This window comes from Falco rusticolus, chromosome 4, assembly GCF_015220075.1.
Source record: "Falco rusticolus isolate bFalRus1 chromosome 4, bFalRus1.pri, whole genome shotgun sequence".
NCBI lineage: Eukaryota > Metazoa > Chordata > Aves > Falconiformes > Falconidae > Falco > Falco rusticolus.
Window position 1 is genome coordinate 25,950,433 of NC_051190.1, and position 22,449 is coordinate 25,972,881.

At 63.5% G+C, this 22,449-nt stretch overlaps 2 protein-coding genes across 6 annotated transcripts in view; one reads left to right on the forward strand and one right to left on the reverse strand.

Moving 5' to 3' along the window:
* Positions 1 to 17,634, forward strand: part of CASKIN1 (CASK interacting protein 1) — a 33,896-nt gene extending 16,262 nt beyond the window's left edge. The window contains exons 3-21 of one of the 2 annotated variants that reach the window (XM_037386892.1): positions 2,185 to 2,282; positions 2,381 to 2,526; positions 2,609 to 2,704; positions 2,979 to 3,109; positions 3,198 to 3,306; positions 3,546 to 3,654; positions 3,740 to 3,834; positions 3,907 to 4,024; positions 5,705 to 5,920; positions 7,954 to 8,061; positions 8,212 to 8,330; positions 9,232 to 9,319; positions 10,956 to 11,053; positions 11,495 to 11,605; positions 11,697 to 11,798; positions 12,282 to 12,420; positions 12,499 to 14,610; positions 14,717 to 15,113; positions 15,585 to 17,634. In XM_037386892.1, the coding sequence (XP_037242789.1) occupies positions 2,185 to 2,282; positions 2,381 to 2,526; positions 2,609 to 2,704; positions 2,979 to 3,109; positions 3,198 to 3,306; positions 3,546 to 3,654; positions 3,740 to 3,834; positions 3,907 to 4,024; positions 5,705 to 5,920; positions 7,954 to 8,061; positions 8,212 to 8,330; positions 9,232 to 9,319; positions 10,956 to 11,053; positions 11,495 to 11,605; positions 11,697 to 11,798; positions 12,282 to 12,420; positions 12,499 to 14,610; positions 14,717 to 15,113; positions 15,585 to 15,681 (4,489 nt within the window). In that variant the 3' untranslated portion in view covers positions 15,682 to 17,634. The remainder of the gene's footprint in view (positions 1 to 2,184; positions 2,283 to 2,380; positions 2,527 to 2,608; positions 2,705 to 2,978; positions 3,110 to 3,197; positions 3,307 to 3,545; positions 3,655 to 3,739; positions 3,835 to 3,906; positions 4,025 to 5,704; positions 5,921 to 7,953; positions 8,062 to 8,211; positions 8,331 to 9,231; positions 9,320 to 10,955; positions 11,054 to 11,494; positions 11,606 to 11,696; positions 11,799 to 12,281; positions 12,421 to 12,498; positions 14,611 to 14,716; positions 15,114 to 15,584) is intronic. The other variant, XM_037386893.1, reaches the window with a different exon arrangement.
* A 424-nt stretch (positions 17,635 to 18,058) lies between these two features.
* Positions 18,059 to 22,449, reverse strand: part of TRAF7 (TNF receptor associated factor 7) — a 35,946-nt gene continuing 31,555 nt past the window's right edge. For all 4 annotated transcript variants that reach the window (XM_037385181.1, XM_037385182.1, XM_037385184.1 and 1 more), the window contains 6 exons: positions 21,997 to 22,113; positions 20,724 to 20,846; positions 19,825 to 19,944; positions 19,474 to 19,605; positions 19,110 to 19,229; positions 18,059 to 18,862 (listed from right to left, as the gene is read on the reverse strand). In XM_037385181.1, coding sequence (XP_037241078.1) covers positions 18,848 to 18,862; positions 19,110 to 19,229; positions 19,474 to 19,605; positions 19,825 to 19,944; positions 20,724 to 20,846; positions 21,997 to 22,113 — 627 coding nt within the window. In that variant the 3' untranslated portion in view covers positions 18,059 to 18,847. The remainder of the gene's footprint in view (positions 18,863 to 19,109; positions 19,230 to 19,473; positions 19,606 to 19,824; positions 19,945 to 20,723; positions 20,847 to 21,996; positions 22,114 to 22,449) is intronic.

Consider the following 22,449-nt stretch of genomic DNA (forward strand, 5'->3'; position numbering starts at 1 on the left):
CCAGCAGCCGCTCCCGGCCCCCGGCTCCCCCTGCCCCGTGGTCCCCCCATGGAGTGGGGCAGCAGGATGCGGGCCAGGGTGATGCCACTTGGGTCCCCAGGGACAGCTCTGTTGTGGCTGTGGAAATGGCAGTGAGCGGTGGGGCCAGATAGGGTCAGGAATGGGAGGGCATGCCCTGGTGACACACAGCCGCAGCGGCCTCGGTCCCTCCTCATCGTCACCCTGAGCAGGGCCCTGGCACCGGGGCGGCGGCAGTGGTCATCCCCTGGTACCTGCCGGTGCATTGGCTCTGCCAGCCTATGTGTGTGCACGTGTGTGTGTGTGTGCATGGGTGCATGCAAGCGTGTGGCTGTGCAGCTGAGTGTGCGTGTGCATGCAAGCGTGGCTGTGTGAGCCAGCGTGCATGGCGGTGGGAGCGCGCATGCCAGCCAGCGGTGGGGCGGCCGCATGGTGCTGCCTGCGTGGGGCAGAGGCTGGAGGGCGCAGTGTGGGCAGGGTGAGGGGGTGCATCACCCCACAGACCACCTCGTGCAGTGGCTGCCGGAGAGGTTGTGGAGGGCTGTGCGTGGCAGCAGGGCTGGGGTGGCAGTTGGGAGCTGCAGGCAGGGCCCCTGCTCATAATCCTGCCTGCAACTGCCTGTGGCTGCTGGCTGGCTTGGGGGTGCAAGAGCAGCCCTGCAACTGGGGAGCAGCCTCCAGCGCTGCTCCTGGAAAGGATCTACTTTGGGAGAATGCGGGTCAGAGCCAGGCTGCAGCCCATGTGTGCTCTGCTGTGCCACTGGTGTGCTGTGCCAGCTTGGCCAGCTGTGGGGCTGTGCCTCCGTTTCCCCATCTCTGCTGTGCTCGCTGATTCCTGGGCTGGTGAGCACCGTAGGTGTGCACCGTGCTGGTATCCCCGCGCTTGCCCGGGGGACGATGCCCTGCCCAGCGCGTGGCCGAGTGGGCCATGCCGGGGGAAGGCTTCGAGGCAGCCCCGGGGAGGACTGCGATTTGCACCATCTTGAGCGGATTTGAGCAGGGCGCTGGAGCGGAAAATGTTGACATTTCCCGGGCAGACGTTGGGGATCGGCCTCCTGCGCGAGCTGTCTGCTCACATCGCTGCTCCCTGCCGGGGGATCGCACGCGGCAGCTCCGTGGGGAACGTGGTGGCTGGAGTGTGGTCCCGGGTGGGGATACGTCCTCCTGCCTCAGCTGGGGGTCTTGGTGATGGGGGGCAGATGGGATCGCTGCCCTACTGTCTGCCTCTCGGGCACTGGGCAGCTGTGGGGGCTGGCAGGTCCCGCTGGGGTCCGCAGCCTGTTCCTGTGCTTCGGTGACACTGGGGTGTCCCTGGGGATGGGACGGGGATGCTGTGTGTGCCCAGGACCCGGAGCAGTGGGGTGGCGGGCACCAGCGCAGCCGCGTGGAGGATGCTGCCGGCGGCAGCAGCAAGTAGGTCAGCTCCTGGCCTGCTTCCCAGCAGTGAGCCTCCTGGCTCAGCCGATGCCGGGTGCTGCGAAAGCAGAGCGGGGTGCAGGGCTGGGGGCTTTCCCCACCCTATGGCAAGACCCAGCAGCAGACAGGGGCACCGCTGCCATCTGGCAGCCTGGGCCCCCTGCCTTGCGATGGTGCCCGTGGTCATGCTGCTAGGGCCAGGCTGGAGGAAGTGGGACAGCAGTCCCCTGGGTGGGACCCCCGCCCCATGCTTGTCTTGCCCATCACCTCCAGCTCCATCGGGTCTCAGCGTCCCCAGGGAGCATTTCATCTGCATCCGTCTCACTCCAGCATCCCCTGATCCGACCCACCAGCTGCCGCTCCCAGCTCGGCGGCATCCCCAGCCCTGTGCCCCACCACGTGGGCTGGGGGGGTCTGTCCTGTGGCTGCAGCATCCCAGGGTAAACTAAATAAAGTGATGAGCTGGAGAGCAAACCCACATCTGCCCTGGCACATCCCACCCTCTGGCCCTTGTTGTATGCCGGGACACGGCCGGCTCATGCCTCGGCCCCAGATGGTCCCTGCGGCAGCTCTTTCTCTGGATGCCCATGGAGGGATGTAGAGGTGGGGTGGCCTGGGGAGCTTAGGGACACGTGCATGTGGGAGGCAGAGTGAGTGCCCTGGGGTGCTGTGGTGGCTGCAGGCTTGAGGCCATGCTGCCAAGGCTACGGAGGGACAGGGACGACCCCTGACACCGTGGCCGGTCCCCAGGTTCTCGGCTCTGCACCATGCGGCGCTCAACGGCAACACGGAGCTTATCTCGCTGCTGCTGGAGGCGCAGGCTGCGGTGGACATCAAGGACAACAAAGGTGAGTCCCTGGGCCCTGGCTGTGGCCCCCTGCCCCGTGCCCCTCTGGTGCGTTGGCATGCCCGAGGGGCTGACAGGTGCTGTCCTGCACGCCCGCAGGCATGAGGCCCCTGCACTACGCGGCTTGGCAAGGCAAGAAGGAGCCCATGAAAATGGTGCTGAAAGCGGGTTCCTCTGTAAATATCCCGTCGGATGAGGGCCAGATCCCCCTGCACCTGGCAGCACAGCACGGGCACTACGACGTGGTACGGTGGGGCCGGCGGTGGTGGCTGGGGGGCTGTGCTGCCCTCGCTGCCCTCGCTGAGCTGGGATCTCACTCCTCCGCAGTCAGAGATGCTCCTGCAGCACCAGTCCAACCCCTGCATCATGGACAATTCGGGGAAGACGCCCCTGGACCTGGCATGCGAGTTTGGCCGGGTCGGGGTAAGTCCTCACAGGGCTGGGACCCCCGAGAGGAAGAGCGGGAGGGGATGGGGGCATAGCGAGGTCCCTGGGGTGCTGGAGCAGCCCGGGGGCACAGGGCAGCCCCTGGGATGGCTCGTGGTGGGGACCTGCGGTGCCACCGCTGCCGGGGGTCTCTGGCTGCTGGAGGAGGGGGAAGAGTAGGGAGGGGAGGTGGGGGGCTGGGGTGGCCACAGCCCCGGCAGGCGGCTGAGCCGCCCTTGCAGCCCTGCTCCGTCTGTGTTTGCTGAGCCAGGTGGTCCAACTGCTCCTGAACAGCAACATGTGTGCTGCGCTGCTGGAGCCCAAGCCAGGGGATGCCACCGACCCCAATGGCACCAGCCCCCTGCACCTCGCCGCCAAGAACGGCCACATTGACATCATCCGGTGGGTGCCACGGGTGGGGAGGGCAGCGCCGGTGGGTGTCCGCGCCCCCTCCCCCCCCCCCATTGCTGACTCCGCCGTCTGCCTGCAGGCTGCTGCTGCAGGCTGGCATCGACATCAACCGGCAAACCAAGGCGGGCACGGCGCTGCACGAGGCGGCCCTCTGCGGCAAGACAGACGTGGTGCGGCTGCTGCTGGATGTAAGGGCCCCCCAGGCACCCCCACCTAGGGAGAGGCTGCGGGAGGGGAGTGACCCTGCGGCTGAGGGTTGCAGAACAGCGTGTGCAGCTCTCCCAGGGCATGGGGGTGAGGGTCCCAGTCGGGGACACAGCAAGGCAGTGAGCTGTGCCCTCCAGCTGCTGGTCCTGGGGTGGGCCGGGGGGGTCCTGGAGGGTGGCAGGGGGCAGCCTCCTCCCAAGCCCGCTCCGTGCCGTTGCAGAGCGGGATCAACGCCCACGTCAGGAACACCTACAACCAGACCGCTCTGGACATCGTCAACCAGTTCACCACCAGCCAGGCCAGCAAGGAGATCAAGCAGATGTTGCGGGGTAGGGGGGCCAGGGGGGTGCCGGGTTGGGGGTGACAGTCCTTGCAGGGTGGGCGGCCAGTGACGCTTCCGCTCTGTCCCCACAGACGCCTCCGCCGCGCTGCAGGTCCGGGCCATCAAGGACTATTGCAACAACTACGACCTGACCAGCCTCAACGTGAAAGCCGGGGACGTCATCACCGTGAGTGCGGCTGGGGGGGGCCGGGGAAACCCCGCTGGTGGCACCGGCCCCTGACCCGGCCCCTGCCCGCAGGTGCTGGAGCAGCACGCGGACGGGCGCTGGAAGGGCTGCATTCACGACAACCGGACCGGCAACGACCGTGTGGGCTACTTCCCCTCCAGCCTCGTCGAGGCCATAAGCAAACGAACAGGCAAATAATCCGCGACCCCCCCCACCTCCCCCCACGGGGCTGCTCCCCAACACGCAGCCCCAGGGAACCCTATTTCGGTCTGGCGGTGACGGGGGTGTTGGGGGTGCAGCTGGTGAAGCCAAGCTGGGGTGATGCCCGCGTCATGCATGTGGGGTCAGTGCCTTCAAGTGTGTGGGGCTGGTGTCCCTGTTGTGCATGTAGGGTTAGTGCCCCATGACGTGCATGGGGCTGGTGTCCCCATCAGGCGTGTGGGGTCGGTGTCCCCATTGTGCATGTGGGGCTGGTGTCCCCATCAGGCGTGTGTGGTCAGTGTCCCCGTTGTGCATGTGGGGCTGGTGTCCCCATCAGGCGTGTGGGGTCAGTGTCCCCGTTGTGCATGTGGGGCTGGTGTCCCCATCAGGCGTGTGGGGTCGGTGCCCACCTGGTGCAGGTGGTGCTGGTGTCGGCAGCCCAAGGGTGCTTGCGGGGCAGCCCCAAGGCCAGGCTGGCTTTGGGCTGGTGGGGGCATTGGTGGTGGTGGCAGGAGGTTGGTGCATGGGGAGAGCCGGAGGCGTCACTGTGGTCCCGAGGAGATGGTGCAGTGGTGCAAACACGGGACCTGGTGCTTGGGGTCTGAGCAGCAGGGCTGGGCATCGGTGCCAGGGACCCGGCGCTGCCCCACAGGGATCCTCTCCCTGGTCAGGGATCAGATCCTGCTCCCCTGCCCTGCGGCTGCCTGTCCCTGTCCCCATCCCCATCCCTGTAGGCTCCTGCTGGTGTGCGTGGTCCCCTGGGATGGCCCGTGCTGTGCCCGCTGCCAGGAGCAGCACAATGGGGCTGATGCTTCTGCGGGCGGCATTGAAGGGCCCCACACTGACCATCTCACTCCCCTCCCAGCCCCACACGATCTCGGGGGCAGCCACATCAGTGGGGCACGGGCAGGGAACAGCAGCATTTGATGAAGATCCCAAGGGAGCAGCGGCAGGAGTGCCTGCCAGCTGCCGGGCACTGCCACACAGGCTGCGGAGCTGCTGGACAGGCAGGGGTAGAGGCTCCCTCCGGCCATGGGTCCTGTGCCGGTACCGCGGGATGAGCTCCGTGGCTCCTGGGATGCAGCTGGCTCCGCAGCAGTGCTGGGGGGGTCGTAGCCACCCCACCACCTGCAGCCCTGGGTCTGTGCAGCGGGCCAGCAGCGTGGGGCGCAGGCGGTGGCTGCACCAGGGCTTGGATGGCCAGGCATGGGATGCTGGCACTGCAGACCCCAGCCCAGCTGTGCCTGCAGCCCCTCTGCTCCGGGGATGCCGTCGCGAGGAGCAGGACCCCCAGCAGCCCGGCTGTGGGAGCCCCGCAGCTGCAGGAGCCCCATAAGCTGCCACTGGCTCGGGCATAGGGCTGCTCTGGTGCCCGTGCCCCGCTGGGGAGCCATGGGTGTCTGCGGGATGTGCCCGTGGGCTGTGCCCTGCCGCCAGGCTGGGCCATGCGCTGAGCTCCTGCTGCTGCTCCTCAGCTCGGCTGCGCAGTGGTTGGGTCTCAGTTCTGGCTTCTCCACGTTCCTTTGGTTGCTTTTTTCATTTGCTGCTTTTTTTTTTCCTTTCTTTTTTCCCCTTTTTTTTTTTTTTTTTTTTTTTTTTTGGCGGTGCTAAGCGTGTCTCTATTATTTTGATTCTTTTCATTTTGTCTCTTGTTATGTTTTATTATCAGGTTCATGGGAGACTGTAACAATCCCCCAACAGTACCAAAAGATCCCGCTCCCGGCTTACGGGGCTGCTGTGCTAAACGGTGACGCCTCGTCCCATCCGTTCCATTCCCTGCCTCCACCTCCACCTCCACCACCACATTCCCATCAGACTCTTTTCAGTTCCTTTGGCTATCACAGGCTCTCCCCTAGCAGTGCCGACGAGCCGCGTTATGGACAAGGTAGTTCACCGCTCGCTTCGTGCTCTCGATGGATTTCTTTCTTTTCCTTTGAAGTGTCTATCGAGTCTTTTCTTTCTGCTCGGCCTCTCTCCCTCTTGCTGTGGTGTGTTTGCACGCGGGTGCGTGCAGGCGTGTGCAAGTGCGTGCACGTGGGTGCGTGTGCATGTGGACATGTGTGTGTGCATGCAGGTGTGTGCATGTGTGTGTGCATGCAGGCAGGCGTGTGCGTGTGGGTGCGTGCACACATGCATGCCATCGGCCCCCTCCCCTGCACGCCCTCTCCAGCGCTGTGCAGCATCCGCAGCCCACGGCTCCGCTGCCACAACATCCGACCCCTCATCACCCTGGTGTCCCTGCCTGTGGGGCAGGGCTGGGGGCAGCGCTGTGCCCGGCTGTCCAAGCTCTGTCCGCAGCCCCTGCTCTCCTGCCCACCCTCTCTGGGTGCATGGGGACCCCCAAAAGCACTCCCCAGGCTCGGTGCCAGGGGCAGGGCAGGGTGGTGAGGTGCCCAGCCAGGAGCCACAGGTTCAGGGACCCTTTGCCCGCTGCAGCCCCCGCAGCCAGGTGTGCAGCACGCAGCGAGCCACTCTGGCCGGGCTGGGGCTGCGGCACCGGGCGTGCTTTCCTGGGGGATGCTCTCGGGGCTGGCTTAGCGCAGGCGGTGCCCAGCTAAACCCTGGGGCCTGTCCCCACGGCATGGGCAGGTGATGGATGCTGTAGGGCTCTGTGTTGGGAGCGCCCGGAGAGCAGCTATTTGGTGGGAGGATTGCAGGGGTGCACCCTGTGCCATGCCCACCGGGGCTGCCACTGGCTGCCTGGGGGCTGGGGGGGGGTTATTGCATGTGCCCGGTGGTGGTGGCGTGGCAGGTTGTGATGGGAGAGCACCAGGCTGGCCATGCTGGTGATGGGGACAGGGGAGCAAAACTTTTCTCCGAGGTTTTCCCTCCCTGCTGGGTCGCACGGAACCTTTTGCCTGCACAGGCAGCGTGGGCTCCTCTCGGTGTGGCCGCGGCACGTGCAGCTCAGGGACATCCCAGCCGGATTGCGGCGTGGCAGTTCGTTCCCCCTCGCGCTCCTTTGGTGACTTTATCACCTTGTATCATCCACCGCCCCCTGCTACAGCCTGGCTGCTAACGGGGTGAGCGGCTTGATGAGTGAGGTCGGCCCTGGCAGTGGCAGGGTGGCAGTGCCCTGTGCCTGGTGGCCGGCACTGGGGCCAGGCTGAGCCGGGCTCCCCGGTGGCTGGCAGCAGGACTGCGGCAGGGCCGGGCCGTTGTCCATCTCATCTGATGCCATTTTAAACCCCGGGCTCAGTGCTGGGTGCCCCCGGCCAGCCCCGGTGCGAGCAGGACCCGGCAAACGTGGGCAGCACGGTGGAGCCGCTGGAGCAGCAGTGCTTTGGGGGTGACCCTCGAGCCGTGCCCGCTGGCAGCGCCGCATCCTCTCACCCACTGCGGTGTCACCCATGTGTTGCCGGCTGCCATGGGGCACCCTGGGGAGCACAGGGGGGACAGCACCCGGTGCCAGGCCCTGCGCAGCCCCCACATCCTACCCCAGATGGGTGCAGGCAGCCGCAGGGGCATGGGCAGTGCCATCTTGGCCAGGGGACAGTGCGATGGGGACTCTGGTCTTCCCTGCTTGAGTTTTCCTGGTTCCCTTTGCTCCTCTGCACTGGATCATGTCCCCATCCTGCTCTGCACAGGGGTGACGCTGTCCTTGTCCCCTGCCTAGGCTGAGCTGGGGCACTGGGAATCCCTCCACAGATTCCCAGCCGGTGGCAGTGAGGGGATGCCCTGCAAGACGAGGTCCCAGGGCTGGTCACTGTCACCCTGTGCCAGCAGTCTGGGGGGACAGGCCCCCAGGACAGCAGTGACATCTCTGGGCATGGCTGAGGACCCCCCACCTTTGCTGCGGGGTTTCCCCTGCGTGCAGCAGTGAAGGGCCCTGGGGCCACAGGTTGCCTCACCCCGTGCACACCGCCGGAGCCCGAGCCATGCATGCCTGACAGCTGCTCTCTCTGCTCTGCCATCAAGGGTCCCGCGGGGCCGACATGAGCCCATCCCACCTCTCACCATCGCAGGGCGGATCGGCTGCGCCAGCTCCCGCGGAGGAAATCTGGGTGCTGCGGAAACCCTTTGCAGGTGGGTGCGCGCTGCTGGGACCCTCCTGTCCCTGGGGGGAGCAGGTCCCAGGATGTGGTGGTGGCTCTGGCAGGGCATGGCTTCGCTGCAGCGTTCCCCGGCCCGGCCGTGGGGCTCGGTGCCCTGACAGCATCTCCTCTCTCTGCGCAGGTGGTGACCGCAGCAGCCTGGGCAGCACAGGCAGCGTGGCCTCTGCCCGCAGCTCGGGGAGCGGGCAGAGCGCGGGCAGTGGGGCGCACGCCCTGCACGCTGGCTCTGAAGGTGTCAAGGTAAGGCAAGCCCCGAGGTGGCTGTGCCAGCCTGCAGTGGCTCTTGGCTCCAGTCCTGGCACTGGCCCTTGCCCCAGGGCAGGTGTTTACTGCCTTGGCAGCTGCCCCTGCTCCCCGCTGGGATCGATGCTCAGCTGGGTGCTGTGAGGTCCTACCAGCACCCAGCGTGCCACCAGCCACTACTGTCACCAACGGCAGCCACCATCGTGTCCTTTGCTGGCTGGACCCCGGTGTCACGTCCCACTGGGCTGCAGGGGCTGCCCGCACGTGCTGTGCCTCTGCTGCTGCCGGCAGGTGCCTCCGCACCGCACGGTGCCCCCCGTGCTGGCTGCCAGCAGCATGCTGTCCACTGCAGCTCCACGCTGCACAGAGCCCCTGCCTGCCGCTGCCAGCACACAGCCCCCTGCACGCCCCTGCAGCATTGCGTGCTGGTGCCGGCATGTTGCCCGTTGCACCCTGTGCGCTGGGCACTGCCCATGGCAGCACCCGGTGCCGGGGCTGAGACACCCGTGAGCCCCCCTCCCCTGGCATCCTGCCCGCGTTGTGCTGGAGCAGGCTGGGCACGGCATGCGCCCACCCCTGAGCCAGCAGCGTGCTGAGGGCCGTGGGGGGCTCCGCTTTGTGGGCAGGGAGGGCCTCCCAGCCAACGCCGGCAACCTGTGCCAGGCACGCGTGGGGCTGCATTCGGGGTGCCGCCGGCTCCTGCTGCCTGCCAGGTGCCATCTGTGCAGCTCCCCGAGCCGGCTGCATCCCTCCCTGCCCACCCGCGCCCAGGCTGGCGGCGGGGTGGCCGCCGCAGCACCCGAAGCACCCGCAGCACCCGTGGCATGCGCCCACCGGCCCCCGCCGCCTGCCTCACTCCTGGCTGCTCCGTCTCCCCCCTTCCCGGGGTGTTTTTCAGCTGCTGGCAACGGTCCTTTCCCAGAAGGCTTCTGCGCAAGAGTCTGCCGTGGGCGATGGGCCGGCCAAGGCGCAGGACATCCCTGCAGGTGCGTGCTGCTGGCCGCCCGGCTGCCGGAGCAGGAGGAGCCCTGGCCCTGCCGCGGGCGTGCCGTGGATCCAGGGATTTGTCTTTTTTTTTTATTGCCACGGCACCCGTCGCCAGAAGAAAAACGTGTGGGTAAAAAATGACTCTGTCGCCTTTCGGCTGCTGCCAGGCCTTCTCCTGCCTCGGTTAGTGAGGGCCCCGCGGGGGGCGGGGGGCGGCGTGGGCGAGCAGGGGACGGCAGTGCTCCTCCCCGGCCCCTTCCCTTCCCTGGCCCCCCGCCAGCCCCGCCGGAGCCTGAGCTGGGGTCCCCCCCTCCGCCACCGCCATCCAGGGGGCTGCGGGCGGGGGCTGCCCTGGCAGCGGGGAGCATGGCCATGCCGCGGGGGTGCCCATGCCGTGGGGGAGGCACAGGCTGGTGTCGGCGGGGGGCGGGGGGGGGTTGCAGACGGGAGATGCACGTGCGAGGAGGATGCACACGTGGGGGATGAGTGTTGGGGGATGCCGGGGCTGTGGAGATGCACACGCAGAGGGGATAGAAACCCAGGCAAGGGGGGATATGCACGTAGGGCGGGGGGGATGCACACATAGAGGGGGAATGCAGACGTTGCCGGGGGGGAGGGGAGGGGGAAGCACATGTTGGAGAGATGCACATGCAAGTGGGATGCAGACATGAGGGAGATGCACATGGCAGAGGGATGCACATGTGAGGAGGGTGCCCACGCAAGTGGAATGCAGATGCCAGAAGGATGCACATGCAAGGAGGATGCACAACACACACACATGCACGCGGCGGGGGATGCACACACACGCATCGGATGCACACATGCATGGAGGATGCAGTTGCAGCGAGGGGAGGGGGCTACTCTTGCTGGCCCTGATCAGAAATGGGAGGCAGAAATTTCTGGGCAGCCTACATCACCCCCAGGGCTGCCAAAGGCACCAGCTGGAGGTGCCTGTGTGGGGGTCCTGGGGGATGAGGCAGCTTATGCCAGCCTGCCCTCCCCAGCCAGGCCCCTCGCTGTGGGGCACAGTGGTGGGATGAGCCTTGTCCCGGGTTGGTGGCATGGCCAGAGGAGTAGGGACAGAGGGCTTTGGGCAGTGGGACCCTCTGGCCGCTGCCTGGGGGAGGTGGGCAGCCAGGGAAACCCGCTCTGGAGGAGGGGGCCGGCTGGGTCCCTCTGCTTGGGGCTGCACTGGGTGCACTGCACACCCCAGCCGGGCTGGGGGCTCGCCTGGCTCTGGGTGGGTGGGCAGGGGCAGGAGCACAGGCTGCCCCAGCGGTGCTGTGACACTCGGGAGCTGTGCACAGCGTGGTGCTGGTGGCCGGGCGCCCTGCAGAGCCCGGTGCAGGTGCAGTCCTCACCAGGATTCGGTGGTAGGGGCTGCACCCCAGGGGGGCATGATGCCCTGCATACCCCTGCCCGTTCTAGGGGAGCAGACCCTGTGTCCAGGGCACCCGGGGTGCTCGGGGCTGCTGTGCCAGGGTGGGTGTTGCTCCCCCGTGCCCGCCCTGGCCCTGCCAACCTGGGGGCCGTGGCCGTGGCATCCCACCCGTGGCGAGGGCTCGGCTCCCCAACTCGCTTGTCGAGCCCGGGGGTGCGCAGCCCCGGCCCTGCTGACTGCTGCCTCTCCGGCAGGTTCGTCGAGGTCGCAGAGCGTGGCCAGCTCCCCGTACGCCCCCCAGCCCCCAGCCGAGCCCCAGCTGAAGAAAATGGAGCCGCCATCGGAGGGGAAGGTGAGTGGGAAGCACTGGGGTGGCGTGGGGAGCCCCACGGTGGAGCACAGTGCTGGGGGAGGGACCATAGGCATGGCCACATCGTGGGACCCCCTCACCCCCAGCTGCAGGTGCTTTGGCAGCCCAGTGATGCGACCATCGAGGCTGGCATGGCTCTGGGTGCGGTGCCTGTGGGGTGCTGTGCTGTGCCATGAGCCAGCACTGTGAGTCATCCCTGCGGCTGCTGCCCCCCCCCCCAGCGGCACGGCACCAGCCCCCTGCACACCCCCAGGGCACAGGCGCGTGCCAGGGTGCCACAGGGCCATGCAGCCCCTCTGCAGTGCTGGCTCCCCGCTGGGGTCTCCTGCAGGCACCCGGATGGGTGTGGGGACAGCCTGAGGGAAACAGGCAGGGGTGGCAGCCTTGGGGACAGGGACCTGCCATGCTGTCCCCCTCGCCCAGAGCTCAGAGGCCGTGTACCAGTGGCTCTGTAAGTTCCAGCTGCAGCTCTACGCGCCCAACTTCATCAATGCTGGCTACGACATCACCACCGTTAGCCGGATGACGCCAGAGGTGAGGCCGTGGGGCTGCTGGGGCTGGCCGGTGCTGCAGGGAGGGAGGCACGGCCAGTATGGAGCAGCACTGACCCGCCTCTCTGCCCCAGGACCTCACGGCCATCGGTGTCACCAAGCCGGGGCACAGGAAGAAAATCGCCTCTGAGATCAACAACCTCAATATCCCCGAGTGGCTGCCGGAGTACAAGCCGGTAGGGGCTGCACGGGGCCAGGGATGGTGAAGCCACGTCCCAGGTGGCAACTAGTCCCCTCCACCGTGTCCCCTCCAGGGAGGGGGTTGCACAGGGGGATGAGGCTGGGAGTCAGTTCACCACCACCAGACGATGCCTGCGTCCCATGGTCCCGGAGCTGTGCATGTCTCCTCCCAGCAACTCGGGGATGGCATGGCTGGTGCTAGCTGTCACCGCATGGACATGACACTGTGTCCCCTGCCCCATCAGCTGGACACAGCAAGGGGCTTCCCACGGGACCAGGGCTGGGCATGGCCCTGGGAGCACAGGGACAAGGGGAGTCCCTTGGGGCTGTCCCCCGGTGAGGTGGGATCACCCGCGTATCAGGAGTGCTGCCATACTGGGGGGTGCCAGGGCCAGACTCTGCTGCCAGCTGGCGCTGAGCTGTGCCCTGTGCCCCCTCCCCGCCCCCCCCCCCCCCCCCCCCCCCCCCCCCCCCCCAAGGCCAACCTGGCGCTGTGGCTCTCCATGATCGGCCTGTCCCAGTACTACAAGGTGCTGGTGGAGAATGGCTATGAGAACATCGACTTCATCACCGACATCACCTGGGAGGACTTGCAAGAGATCGGCATCACCAAGCTGGGTAAGGTTCCGTGCCATGGCGCTGGCTGTGGTGGCCTTGGCCCATGGCAGCAGTGCTGATGCCCCGTGCCACCCCTAGGCCACCAGAAGAAGCTGATGCTGGCAGTGAAGAAGCTGGCGGAGCTGCAGCGTGCTGAGCTGGGCAAGTACGAGCCAGGCACGCTGAAGAGGAAGGCAGCAGCCGCGGCATGCCCGGAGGTGCTGGCCATAGAGTCCCCCCCGCCGGAGCCACCCGAGTGCCAGTCGCCCAAGATGACCACCTTCCAGGACAGCGAGCTCAGCAGCGAGCTGCAGGTGGCCATGACCGGTGAAGCCCCTGAGGAGCCCCCCGAGAAGGCCGTGAACACCGCAGCCCCCAGCTACCGCTCGCCCCCGGGGCTGGGTGGACGCACCAGGCTGATGAGCAGCTCGCAGGAGCTGCTGGGGGATGGCCCGCGCACCCCCCCTGCCTCTGCCATCTCCAAGAGCCAAGAGTACCTGGCGGAGGGGGCCGGTGAGGGTCCCCCTGCACCACCCAAGGAGGGGCGCCCGCCCCGGCACGGCCACCCCGTCAAGCGTGCCAGCGTGCCGCCGGTGCCTGGCAAGCCCCGACAGCCCTTCTCGCCCTCGGCCGGGCAGCTGACGCCACCGCAGACCCCCGGCAAGCCACGACCCCCCTCCCCGCAGGGCCTGCCAGCACCCCACGCTACCGCCAAGGTGAAGCCCACCCCGCAGCTGCTGCCGCCGGGTGAGCGCCCCGCGTCGCCCCGCTCCCTGCCCCAGTCGCCCACCCACCGCGGCTTTGCCTACGTCCTGCCACAGCCCACTGAGGCCGAGGCGGGGCCCCCAGGGGTGCCCGTCCTGCCCGTCTCGGTGCCGGTGCTGTGCCTGCCGCCGGCAGGTGAGGGTGAGGAGGAGCCAGGGAGGCCGAAGAAGCGGGCGCACAGCCTGAACCGTTATGCCGCCTCGGACAGTGAGCCGGAGAGGGATGAGCTGCTGGTGCCGGACGCGGGGCCATATGCCACCGTCCAGCGCCGTGTCGGGCGCAGCCACTCGGTGCGGGCACCCGCCGGCGGCGACAAGAATGTCAACCGGAGCCAGTCCTTCGCCGTCCGCCCCAAGAAGAAGGGGCCCCCCCCGCCACCCCCCAAGCGCTCCAGCTCTGCCATCTCCAGCGCCGGCATGGCCGAGGACTTCCCCAAGGAGGGTGAGGGTGAGGTGGGCGCCGGGCCCCCCACCGCTGAGGGGGAGAGTCGCCGGGAGCAGCGGCGGGCCAGCGACCTGGGCGGCAGCGTGGACACGGGCAGCGCTGGCAGCGTGCGCAGCATTGCAGCCATGCTGGAGATGTCCTCCATTGGTGGTGGGGCCCGGGCGCTGGCACTGCAGAAGCCACCCGGGGCCGGGGCGCCAGGGCCCGCCAAGGCACCTGAGGGCTACTACCTGCAGCCGGGGGCCCCCCTGGGCAGTCCTGAGCGTGCCCGCGTGGCCACTGTCCTAGCCACTGTCAAGCACAAGGAGGCTATTGGACTGGACGGGGAGGTGGTGAACCGGCGCCGGACCATCAGCGGCCCTGTCACCGGGCTGGTGGCAGCTGCCCGCCGCGAGCGTGCTGACAGCATGCGGGCAGAGGCGGACGCCGATGGCCCCGGGGAGCGGTTGCGGGTTGAGCGCGGCGGCTCCCCAGATGGCATTCCCTTCGCCGAGGAGGGCAACCTCACCATCAAGCAACGGCCGCGGCCCCTGGGTCCAGCTCGGGGAGAGGCGGGTGAGGGGCTGTCCCCAGCCCACCGCCACGGGGAGCTGGCCAAGGTGGAGGCCAGCGCCACGCTCAAGCGGCGGATTCGGGCCAGGCAGAGCCAGCAGGACGGTGTCCGCTTTGTCCTCACCGAGTCCGACACCGTCAAGCGCCGGCCTAAGGCCAAGGACAAGGAGCCGACGCTGGAGCCGGCCTCACTCGCTGTCTACCAGAATGGCACCGGCACCGTCAAGCGGCGGCCGGCCTCCGAGATGAGTGGGGCTGAGCCACCCCCCACGCCGCTGCCCACCGCCCGCCCCGATGGCCCCGAGTACGCCCCGCCGCCTGCTGAGCCCAAGAAGCCCTTCAAGCCGCCGGTGTCCCCCAAGCCCGTGCTGATGCAGCCGCCCCAGAAGGTGCCTGGGCCACCGGTGCCCATCCCCAAAAAAGTGCCCATCCCGAGCCCCGGCAGCCCAGGTAGGTGCCCTGCCATCCCCCCTGGCTGGGACGGGAGACCCCCGGGGTGGACACTGGGGATCCCACAGCCCTGTCACCCTTCTGCCCCTCTCCCTTCTCTCTGCAGAGGTGAAGCGGGTCCATGGCACGCCGCCCCCCGTGTCCCCCAAGCCTGCACCACCCCCCACGGCACCCAAGCCCCCCAAGCCCCACGCTGCCATCCAGTCGGTGAGCGCCAGCTCCACACCGGCCCCGTCCCCTGCCCGGCAGCTGGGTGCCACCGCCACCAAGCCGTCCAGCACGCCGCCCTCGCTCTGCTCCAGCCCCGCCAAGCCCCTCTCGCCCAGTGCGCAGCCCCAGCAGGTGCCAGTGAAGCCGCCTCGTTCCGCCATCGCTGGGCCCTCCGTCGACAGCGCCGGCCCTGAGCTGGTGCAACAGAAGCTGGAGGAGACGAGTGCGTCCCTGGCCGCGGCGCTGCAGGCGGTGGAAGAGAAGATCAAGCAGGAGGACAGTCAGGCAGCAGAGTAAGGAGGTGCAGGGCGGTGGCGGGGGGTGCTGTGGGGAGGGCACAGGGTTATGCTGTGCCACTGGTCTGCATGGGGATGGCGGGGGTCAGGGGCGCATGGGCATCGTGGGCAGGGGATCAGGCTGTGCCACCACGGTGGGAATGGGGCTGTGCTGGGAGCATGCTGTGCTAGAGCATCCCAGGGCCCTGGCTGGAGCTGTGTTGGAGGGTTGACGCTGGGGGACACCGTGTCAGAGCAGCATGGGCAGGGGGACCTGGGTGTGCGTGTGTGCTGGGGGCTGCCCTGGAGAGGGGACACTGAGCTGGAGCATCCTGCGGCTGGGCTGGCCCCAGCCATGCAGTGGCCCTGGGGAGGGGACGCTGGGGCCACGGCGCTGAGCAGAGCTGGACGTGCGGGCTGTGGGGCAGGGGGGCCGTGCAGTGCCACTGTCCCGTGCGTGGCACTGACTCATCCCCGCCACTCGCCCAGCTCGGCCGTGGAGTCAAAGAGCACCGTGAGCATTTTGGACGACATCGGCAGCATGTTCGACGACCTGGCGGACCAGCTGGATGCCATGCTGGAGTGAGGGGCGCCAGGGCCCCGCGAACCTCAGGGCTTACGTGGGCACAAGGGCACAACGATCCACGACCCCCCGGCCCCACCGCCCTCCCCCCGTCCCCCTTGTACAGCCGTCCCCTCCTGGACATCCCGTCCCTCGGGGTTTGCACAAAGAAGAAGATACCTCAGGATTGTGCTCACGGACTCGGCGCCGGCTCTGGCAGGACTCCCTTTTGCAGAAGCAAAAAAAAAAACAAAAACAAAAAAACCAACAGAAGAAACAAAGCAACACACCCCGGACCGAAACACCTCCCTGCCGGGGCTCCGGGGGGGTTTCTCGCCCTACCTGCCCGGTGGCCGTCGCTGTGCCCATGCCCTGCCGGCCCCGGTGCCGCGCGTTGCCGCAGCCCGAATGTAGCACAAGCCCTGCCCGGTGCGGTGGCCCCGGCGGTGCTGGCTGGTGGCCGTGCTGGTGGCGGGTCCGGGTGGGCAAATGCACTTGGGTTTCTTTTCTCCTCTTTTTTTTTAATTTTTCCTTTTTAATGGTTCTTTCTTTTTCCGTTGTTGTTGGCTGGGGATGGGCAGGGCGCAGGATCGCAGCAGGCTGGGGGCTGCCCCAGGGAGGGATGCTGCTGCCCGAGGGGCACGGGGGCCCAGCCGTGGGGCTCCCCTTCGCCAGGGCTTCGCCTCGGCCACGGGGTTTGGGTGACGGTGGTGGCAAAGCGGGGAGCGAACGCCCCGTCTTGGGGCCCTCGGCGGCGCGGGCGGGGGGCAGCGGGACGTGCCCCTGCCCGGCCCCTCCCTGCCAGGGGAGAGGACGGTGATAAGCTATAAAGAAGTATTAATTTATTGGAGGGGAAGAAAAAAAAAAAAAGATATAAACCAATTTCCCCCACCCCAAAAAAAATAAAAAGAATAAACTTTAACAAATATATATTTAAAAGATTTAAAAATATTAGCAATTATATATAAAGCAGTTTAAAAGAAATCAAGAGAAAACTGGATTTTAGCTTGAGAAAAACTATTAGATTATACTAAGCTGTGTGTCTTGTGGCAAACTCATTCTAAGAGTAGCACAATATTTACCTTTTCTCTGGGTGGAAGGTACGTGCAAGCAGTTCTGTTCGGGTCTTTCCGTTGGGATTCAGTGTCGCGTCTTTATTTTTACACCGTTAAGAACTCAAAGGATGTGCCTTGTTTTATGGAGGTTTTTGTTAATTCTTATACTGGAGGTGTTTCATTTCTGTTGGAGTGTCTTCAGGTTCTGGTTTAATTTTTTTCTTTTTAAGCATTTGTTTGGTGTGCGCGTGTGTGGGGGTGGGTGTGTGTGCACGCGGGGGTGCGTGTGCTCGCGTGCGTTCTGCGGGACGCACCGCTGTATATTCATGTATAAACTGGAGTTGGAGTCTGGTTCAGTCGCTTGAGTCCTGATGAATGCATTTTTTGCTTGTGGTTTCAAAACGAAGTGTTGCTGTTCCTTTCTTTTCTTGAGACGTACAGAGTGGTCTCTCCCTTCGCCTTCCTCCTTCCCTCTCCCCCCCTTCTCTCTCCCCCGCCGCCCCGTCTCTCCCGTTGTGGTCGCTGATCCAGATGTGTTTGGCACAACTTTGAAATTTCTTTTAAAAAAAAAAAACAACAAAAAGACTTTAAAAATAACAAAAAAAAAAAATCACCCGCCTGAAAATATCTGTTGAAAAGAAAAAAAATATGTATCTAAAAAAAAAAAATCCATAAAGTTCTACATGATGGATATATACATATATATATTTTTTATGATTAAGTTATGGACTCTGTATCGTATCCCATCTGTCAAGCTATGCATCTTGGTGCTTCTCCCTGCTCTTCTGTGCTTAGATTTCACCTCTACTCGTCTTATTCTTCCTATTCTGAATAGTAGATGGCTCGTGATGCTGTGAAGAAGTTTGCTCCTATACGAAGTCTGGCAACAAATATTTAAAGAAAAATAAAAAAATAAAACCCCTGCCACGCTGCCACCACTGTCTGTGTCCAGAAAACATCAGCTGGTACGTGCAACGACTCCCGCTGCGCAGCTGGGGCTGGGGCTGGCGGGCGGCCGGGGCAGGTCCCGGGCCGTGCTGGCACCGTGGGCACGGGCTCTTCGGTGTGGTCGTGTCTTGCTGCGTGGTCTGAGGCCGCCCTTGGGGTGCCCCTGCCTGGGCCAGGCTGGGTGCCGGTGCTGCAGGGTGTGTGGCAGCCTGGCTGGCTGGGAACTGCTCTCTCCCCAGAGGTGCCCAGTCCCTGCGCCCCATTTTTCACAGCAGTGCTGTGGCCGTGCCCGCCGCTCCGGGGTGGCCAAGCACAGGCTGGATGCAGGAGCTGCCGCAGGACCCGTGCTGGCCGCTGGCTCCCCCAGGAGCCTGCAATAACTCACGCCGGCCAGGAACAACTCTTTCCACTTTTATTGTCAATGAAGAAATAATCAAATCTATATTACAATCTTAAAAACAGTAGAAAATGTGAGTAAAAATGCAACGGAGGGTTTTTCTCTTTAATGTGGAGACCATTATTACAGGGTGGTGAACAATGGGCTTGTGTTATTTGAGAACTAGCTGTGGCATAAAAATCGTACCTGGCTACTCAAGAAAACACCTCTTCCCAGACAGATCAGCCTGACATCTTGGCAGTAAAATTAAATACTAGAGACAGAAAAGGTTCGGGGTCCCAACCCAGGGCAAGGCCTAATGCTCAGTTCTACCATCTACAAGGGGACCAGCCTCCCAGCGTCACCTCCCCGGCCCGGCTGGCTCACAGGCTGAACTGTTCAGTCCCATCACTGGCCAAGGCTGCACTGCGTCTGCACCGGTGCCCCATGGGGCTGCCCAGCTCCGCCCAGCCCTGGCCCCACAGGATGCTCCCCAGCTCGGGGGACGCAGGCAGAGGAGGGCACTTGGCTGTGCAGAAGGTGCTGGCACCAGAACGGCTTCCTCTGCATTTCCAAACACGTATGGCGGATCTGAGGGAACATTTGGAGCATCCGTGGGCCAGAGCCATCCTGAGAGCTGCCAGCCGTGGTCCTTGCGGGTGGGGGAACCGGCCGATGGGCAGCAGCAGGCAGTGGTCGGTGCGGAGAGGAGCTGCAGCAGTTACTTCATAGTGGTGTTAGTCACCCAGCAGGCCGACGGAGGGGAGGAGTTTTTGGTCTTTCAGTGTGCAGGACTAGTGTGGCACTCTCGCTAGCACGTCCAGACCTGCGGAGAAGAGACAACAGGAACCCATGGCAGTGACTTCTGAGCAGCTCTGTGGGTTTCTCTTCACCCCCTTTGGAGCTTCCCTTTGGGCCTCCAACATCCACAACACCCTCTGTCAGGATTTAAACCTCCCACCCATTGAGAACCATCCTCTTGTTTCTTTGAAGACACCTCCTAACTCCTTTAATGCCCTAGTTCTAGTACTGGAAGAGACCAAACCAACGCTGAGAAGCCTGAGGAAACTGACCTTTACAGTGCTGTCCACGGCGCCAGAGAAGAGGCGGCCCCTGGAGACTGCGAGGGCGGTGACGCTACCCTGGTGTCGCAGCAGTGTCTGAGTACAGATCATGTTGTCCATGCTCCACACCTGTGGGCACAGGGGAGGGTGAACCAAGTGGACAGCACGGTGCTCTGGCACAACCCCGAGCACTGGCAAGGAAGGGGGCATGCCGCGTGCCACGCCACGTGCCACAGGGTTCAAGCCCGGGGACAGAAATTAAATACGAGGCCCTGTGGCATGCAGGGATGAGGAACCCCTGTCCTTCCTTCCCTCAAGGCTGTCTGTGTTTTAACAAACACACAGATGCAGCTGCACAGCCCCAGACACGTACCCTGAGAGACCGGTCATACGATGCACTGAAGACTTTGGTTTGATCCGGCGTGGAGATGACAGCGAGGGCATAGACTGTACCCACGTGCCCGGTCAGCGTGCGGACTTGTTCCTTTGTCTCTATATCCCAGACCTGCGGGAGGAGCGCAGGGCTTGGAGATGGCACTGGGCTGCAGGCCACCAACTTCTCCTCCAAGAGGTGCTTCCACCTCCATGCGCACTTCTAGGGTGGGTGCTGTGCACCCACGCTCCGTGTTTGCCATAAAGGGGACAGGCAGAGCCAGGTGCCCACCTCCTTGCCCCTCGCCCCCTGCCTCAAGCCGACAAATGCATCAAACCCCACAGCCCTTACATGGATGAGGTTCTCGTAGGTGCCACACACAATGTGGTGGTTTGTCACAGCGATGGAGTAGACGCTGCCTCCTGACGTCTGCAGCACGTGGACACACTCCAAGTTGCGGATGTCCCAGATCTGAAAGAGATGCCGAAGCAAAGGCAAGATGAGACCCGTGCAAGGACTCCTCTCCAGGAGGGAGCTCCCTTGAAGCAATTCTCCAGCCCCATATGGAGTCAGCCTGGCTCCCTGTGTGCCCAGATCACATCTTCAAGGACAAATCTGTCCAGCCAGAAATGTTGACTACTGATTGAGCATAGCTGCGCAGCTTTGAACTTCCAGGCTGAAAAAGTCACACCCTTTGTGTGTGACTACGCACACACATGTGCACACACAACCCAGTCCTTGATAGCACTAAAAACTGATGCAGACAAATTATCAGGGATTTATTAACACTGAGGAGGGCAACTTCAAATTCTCTTTGTGTCTCCCAGATGCTGAGAGGTGAACTATTCATCAAAGCCTGAGCCAACACAGATGAGGGCATTTTAGAAACCACATAGAGATTTATGGTAACTCTGCAGCCAGACAGTGACCTTCTCCTCTTATCAGCAGCACTGTCAGCGCAGATAACGCTGCGGCAGCTGTGGAGGCAGCATGAGGTGCCACGGCTGCGAGGCCGCGTTTTATCTTAGCGAGCATCCTCCAGCAGCTGCACTCCCAAGGACCAGGCAGAGCCCAGCCTTTGTGCCTGCAAAGATGCAATCAGCACAGTAAAATCTAGTGTGTCAGCAACACTACAGCAGTGCTTTCACATCCTAGCAGCTACCTTTTGTCCTGCTCCACCTACCCATGCTGCAGAATACAGACAGACAGAGGCTGATGGTTTACAATTGCCACGAGTCTCAGGGTCCCACCTTGATTGTTTGGTAAGATCCGCTGTAGAGATAGTTTTGAGAAGCCACCAGCGCTCGCACCCAGTGATTGAGACCTGTCAGCTCCTTCTTCAGTTTGAGCTCGGTACCTACAATATCCCAGACCTGTGGAAAGCACCAACACAGACAGACAGGAGAGTCTCAGTGGGACCGGGCAGCGATGGGGCAGAACAGGTCAGCCTCTAGCTCGAGGCCAGGTGCTGCCCAGCCAGCCAGCACAAGGCCCTAACAGCTCACAATGGGGAACCTTGGGTTGGCTCTCCTCCCCGGGGGGGAATCGCCTGGACCCACTGACTTGCAGATAAAACACACAATAACTATGCTTAACAAACATGTTCCCTGGGGACCTGGGAGAGCCAGCTTGGAGACTGCATTATCCCTGGCAGAGCCACAGGCTTGACAAACTTAAAACCAGATCTACAGTAAGAACTGCTCTGGACTTCCACTCCCAGCCTGCCCACAGAAAGCTCCATTCCCACAGCTCCCAGGAAACCGTGGCCAAAACCCCCAGCACGCAGGGACTGACAGAGCTCACCCATCTGAACTCACCACTCCAAGCAGCACTGCTGGCCTGCTTGGCTCATCTGGCAGAAGGTGGCTGAAGACAACAAAAACAAAAGGCCCCAAGTTCTTCTTCTGCTTAGTGCCATCTCCTTGCTCTTCCAGCCCTGAGTGCTCCTCTAGATAACTGAACCACTCCAGGCCCCAGATAAAGAAAAGAGCATGCACCCTCTTACAGATGGACGGTCCCATAAGCCTCTCACCAGGAGCTGGAAGCAGAAGCAAGGGAATCTAGCCAAGGCTCTAAAGGGCAACTTGCAAAGCTGTTCCCTGATTTCTGCATGCTTTAGGTACAGGATGCAGATTCAAGAACCTTTGGAGGGGGTTTCAAAACAGGCAGCCTGAATTCCCAGCCAATTCTGGACTCCAGACCAATTCCAGATGGTCTGAGTAGGTCTGTTGGAGGCCCAAGGACACACATACTCAGGAACTGCCATGATACTCCACTTGCAGTCTCAGGTTTTCACAGTTAGTAGAAACAAAATCCCAAAACATCTTTTGGTTTCGGCACAGAGCACGGGCTAAACCTCTGCAGCACTGGCTGCTCTGTGTAGCTGTGCTTCTTCTGTAGAGCTCAGAAAAGCATAGTAACAAGGTCACCTACAGACCAAAATGCCGCTTTTCTTCTTGTTTGGATACTGCTGCTAACAACTGGTCCCCAACCAGACCGAGAGGAGTCACCCCAGAGCTCTACCTTGATAGCTTTGAGAGAGCCGCTGAACAGCATGTTGTGCGAGGAAACCAAAGTGCAAACAGGATTGTCATGTGCTCGGATCGTGTTCACTTTCTGCAGGTTTTGAATATCCCAGACCTGCAAAGGAGGAGAAGAGTGCCCATGAGGGCATTGTACCGAAGCCCTTCCTCTTTGCCTCTGGAGGCAGGCAATCGCACACAGGTAAAAACACAGGCCCTTTTGTACGAGCCACTATCCTGGCCTGATCAGGACTGACCACCCTGCCCCAGCGCCGAGCACCAGCCTCCTGCTCACCACACTGGAGCAGGAGCGGGAAATCCAGCCTGCAGGGAACACCCAAATCCAACCCATGAGAGACTTGGCTGAAGGCAGTGGGTAAAGCACACACGGGTTATCAGTCTTACGCCACTGGCAGCTGAAGAGCCTTATAGAAAAAGGGATGCAGGTCCCTGC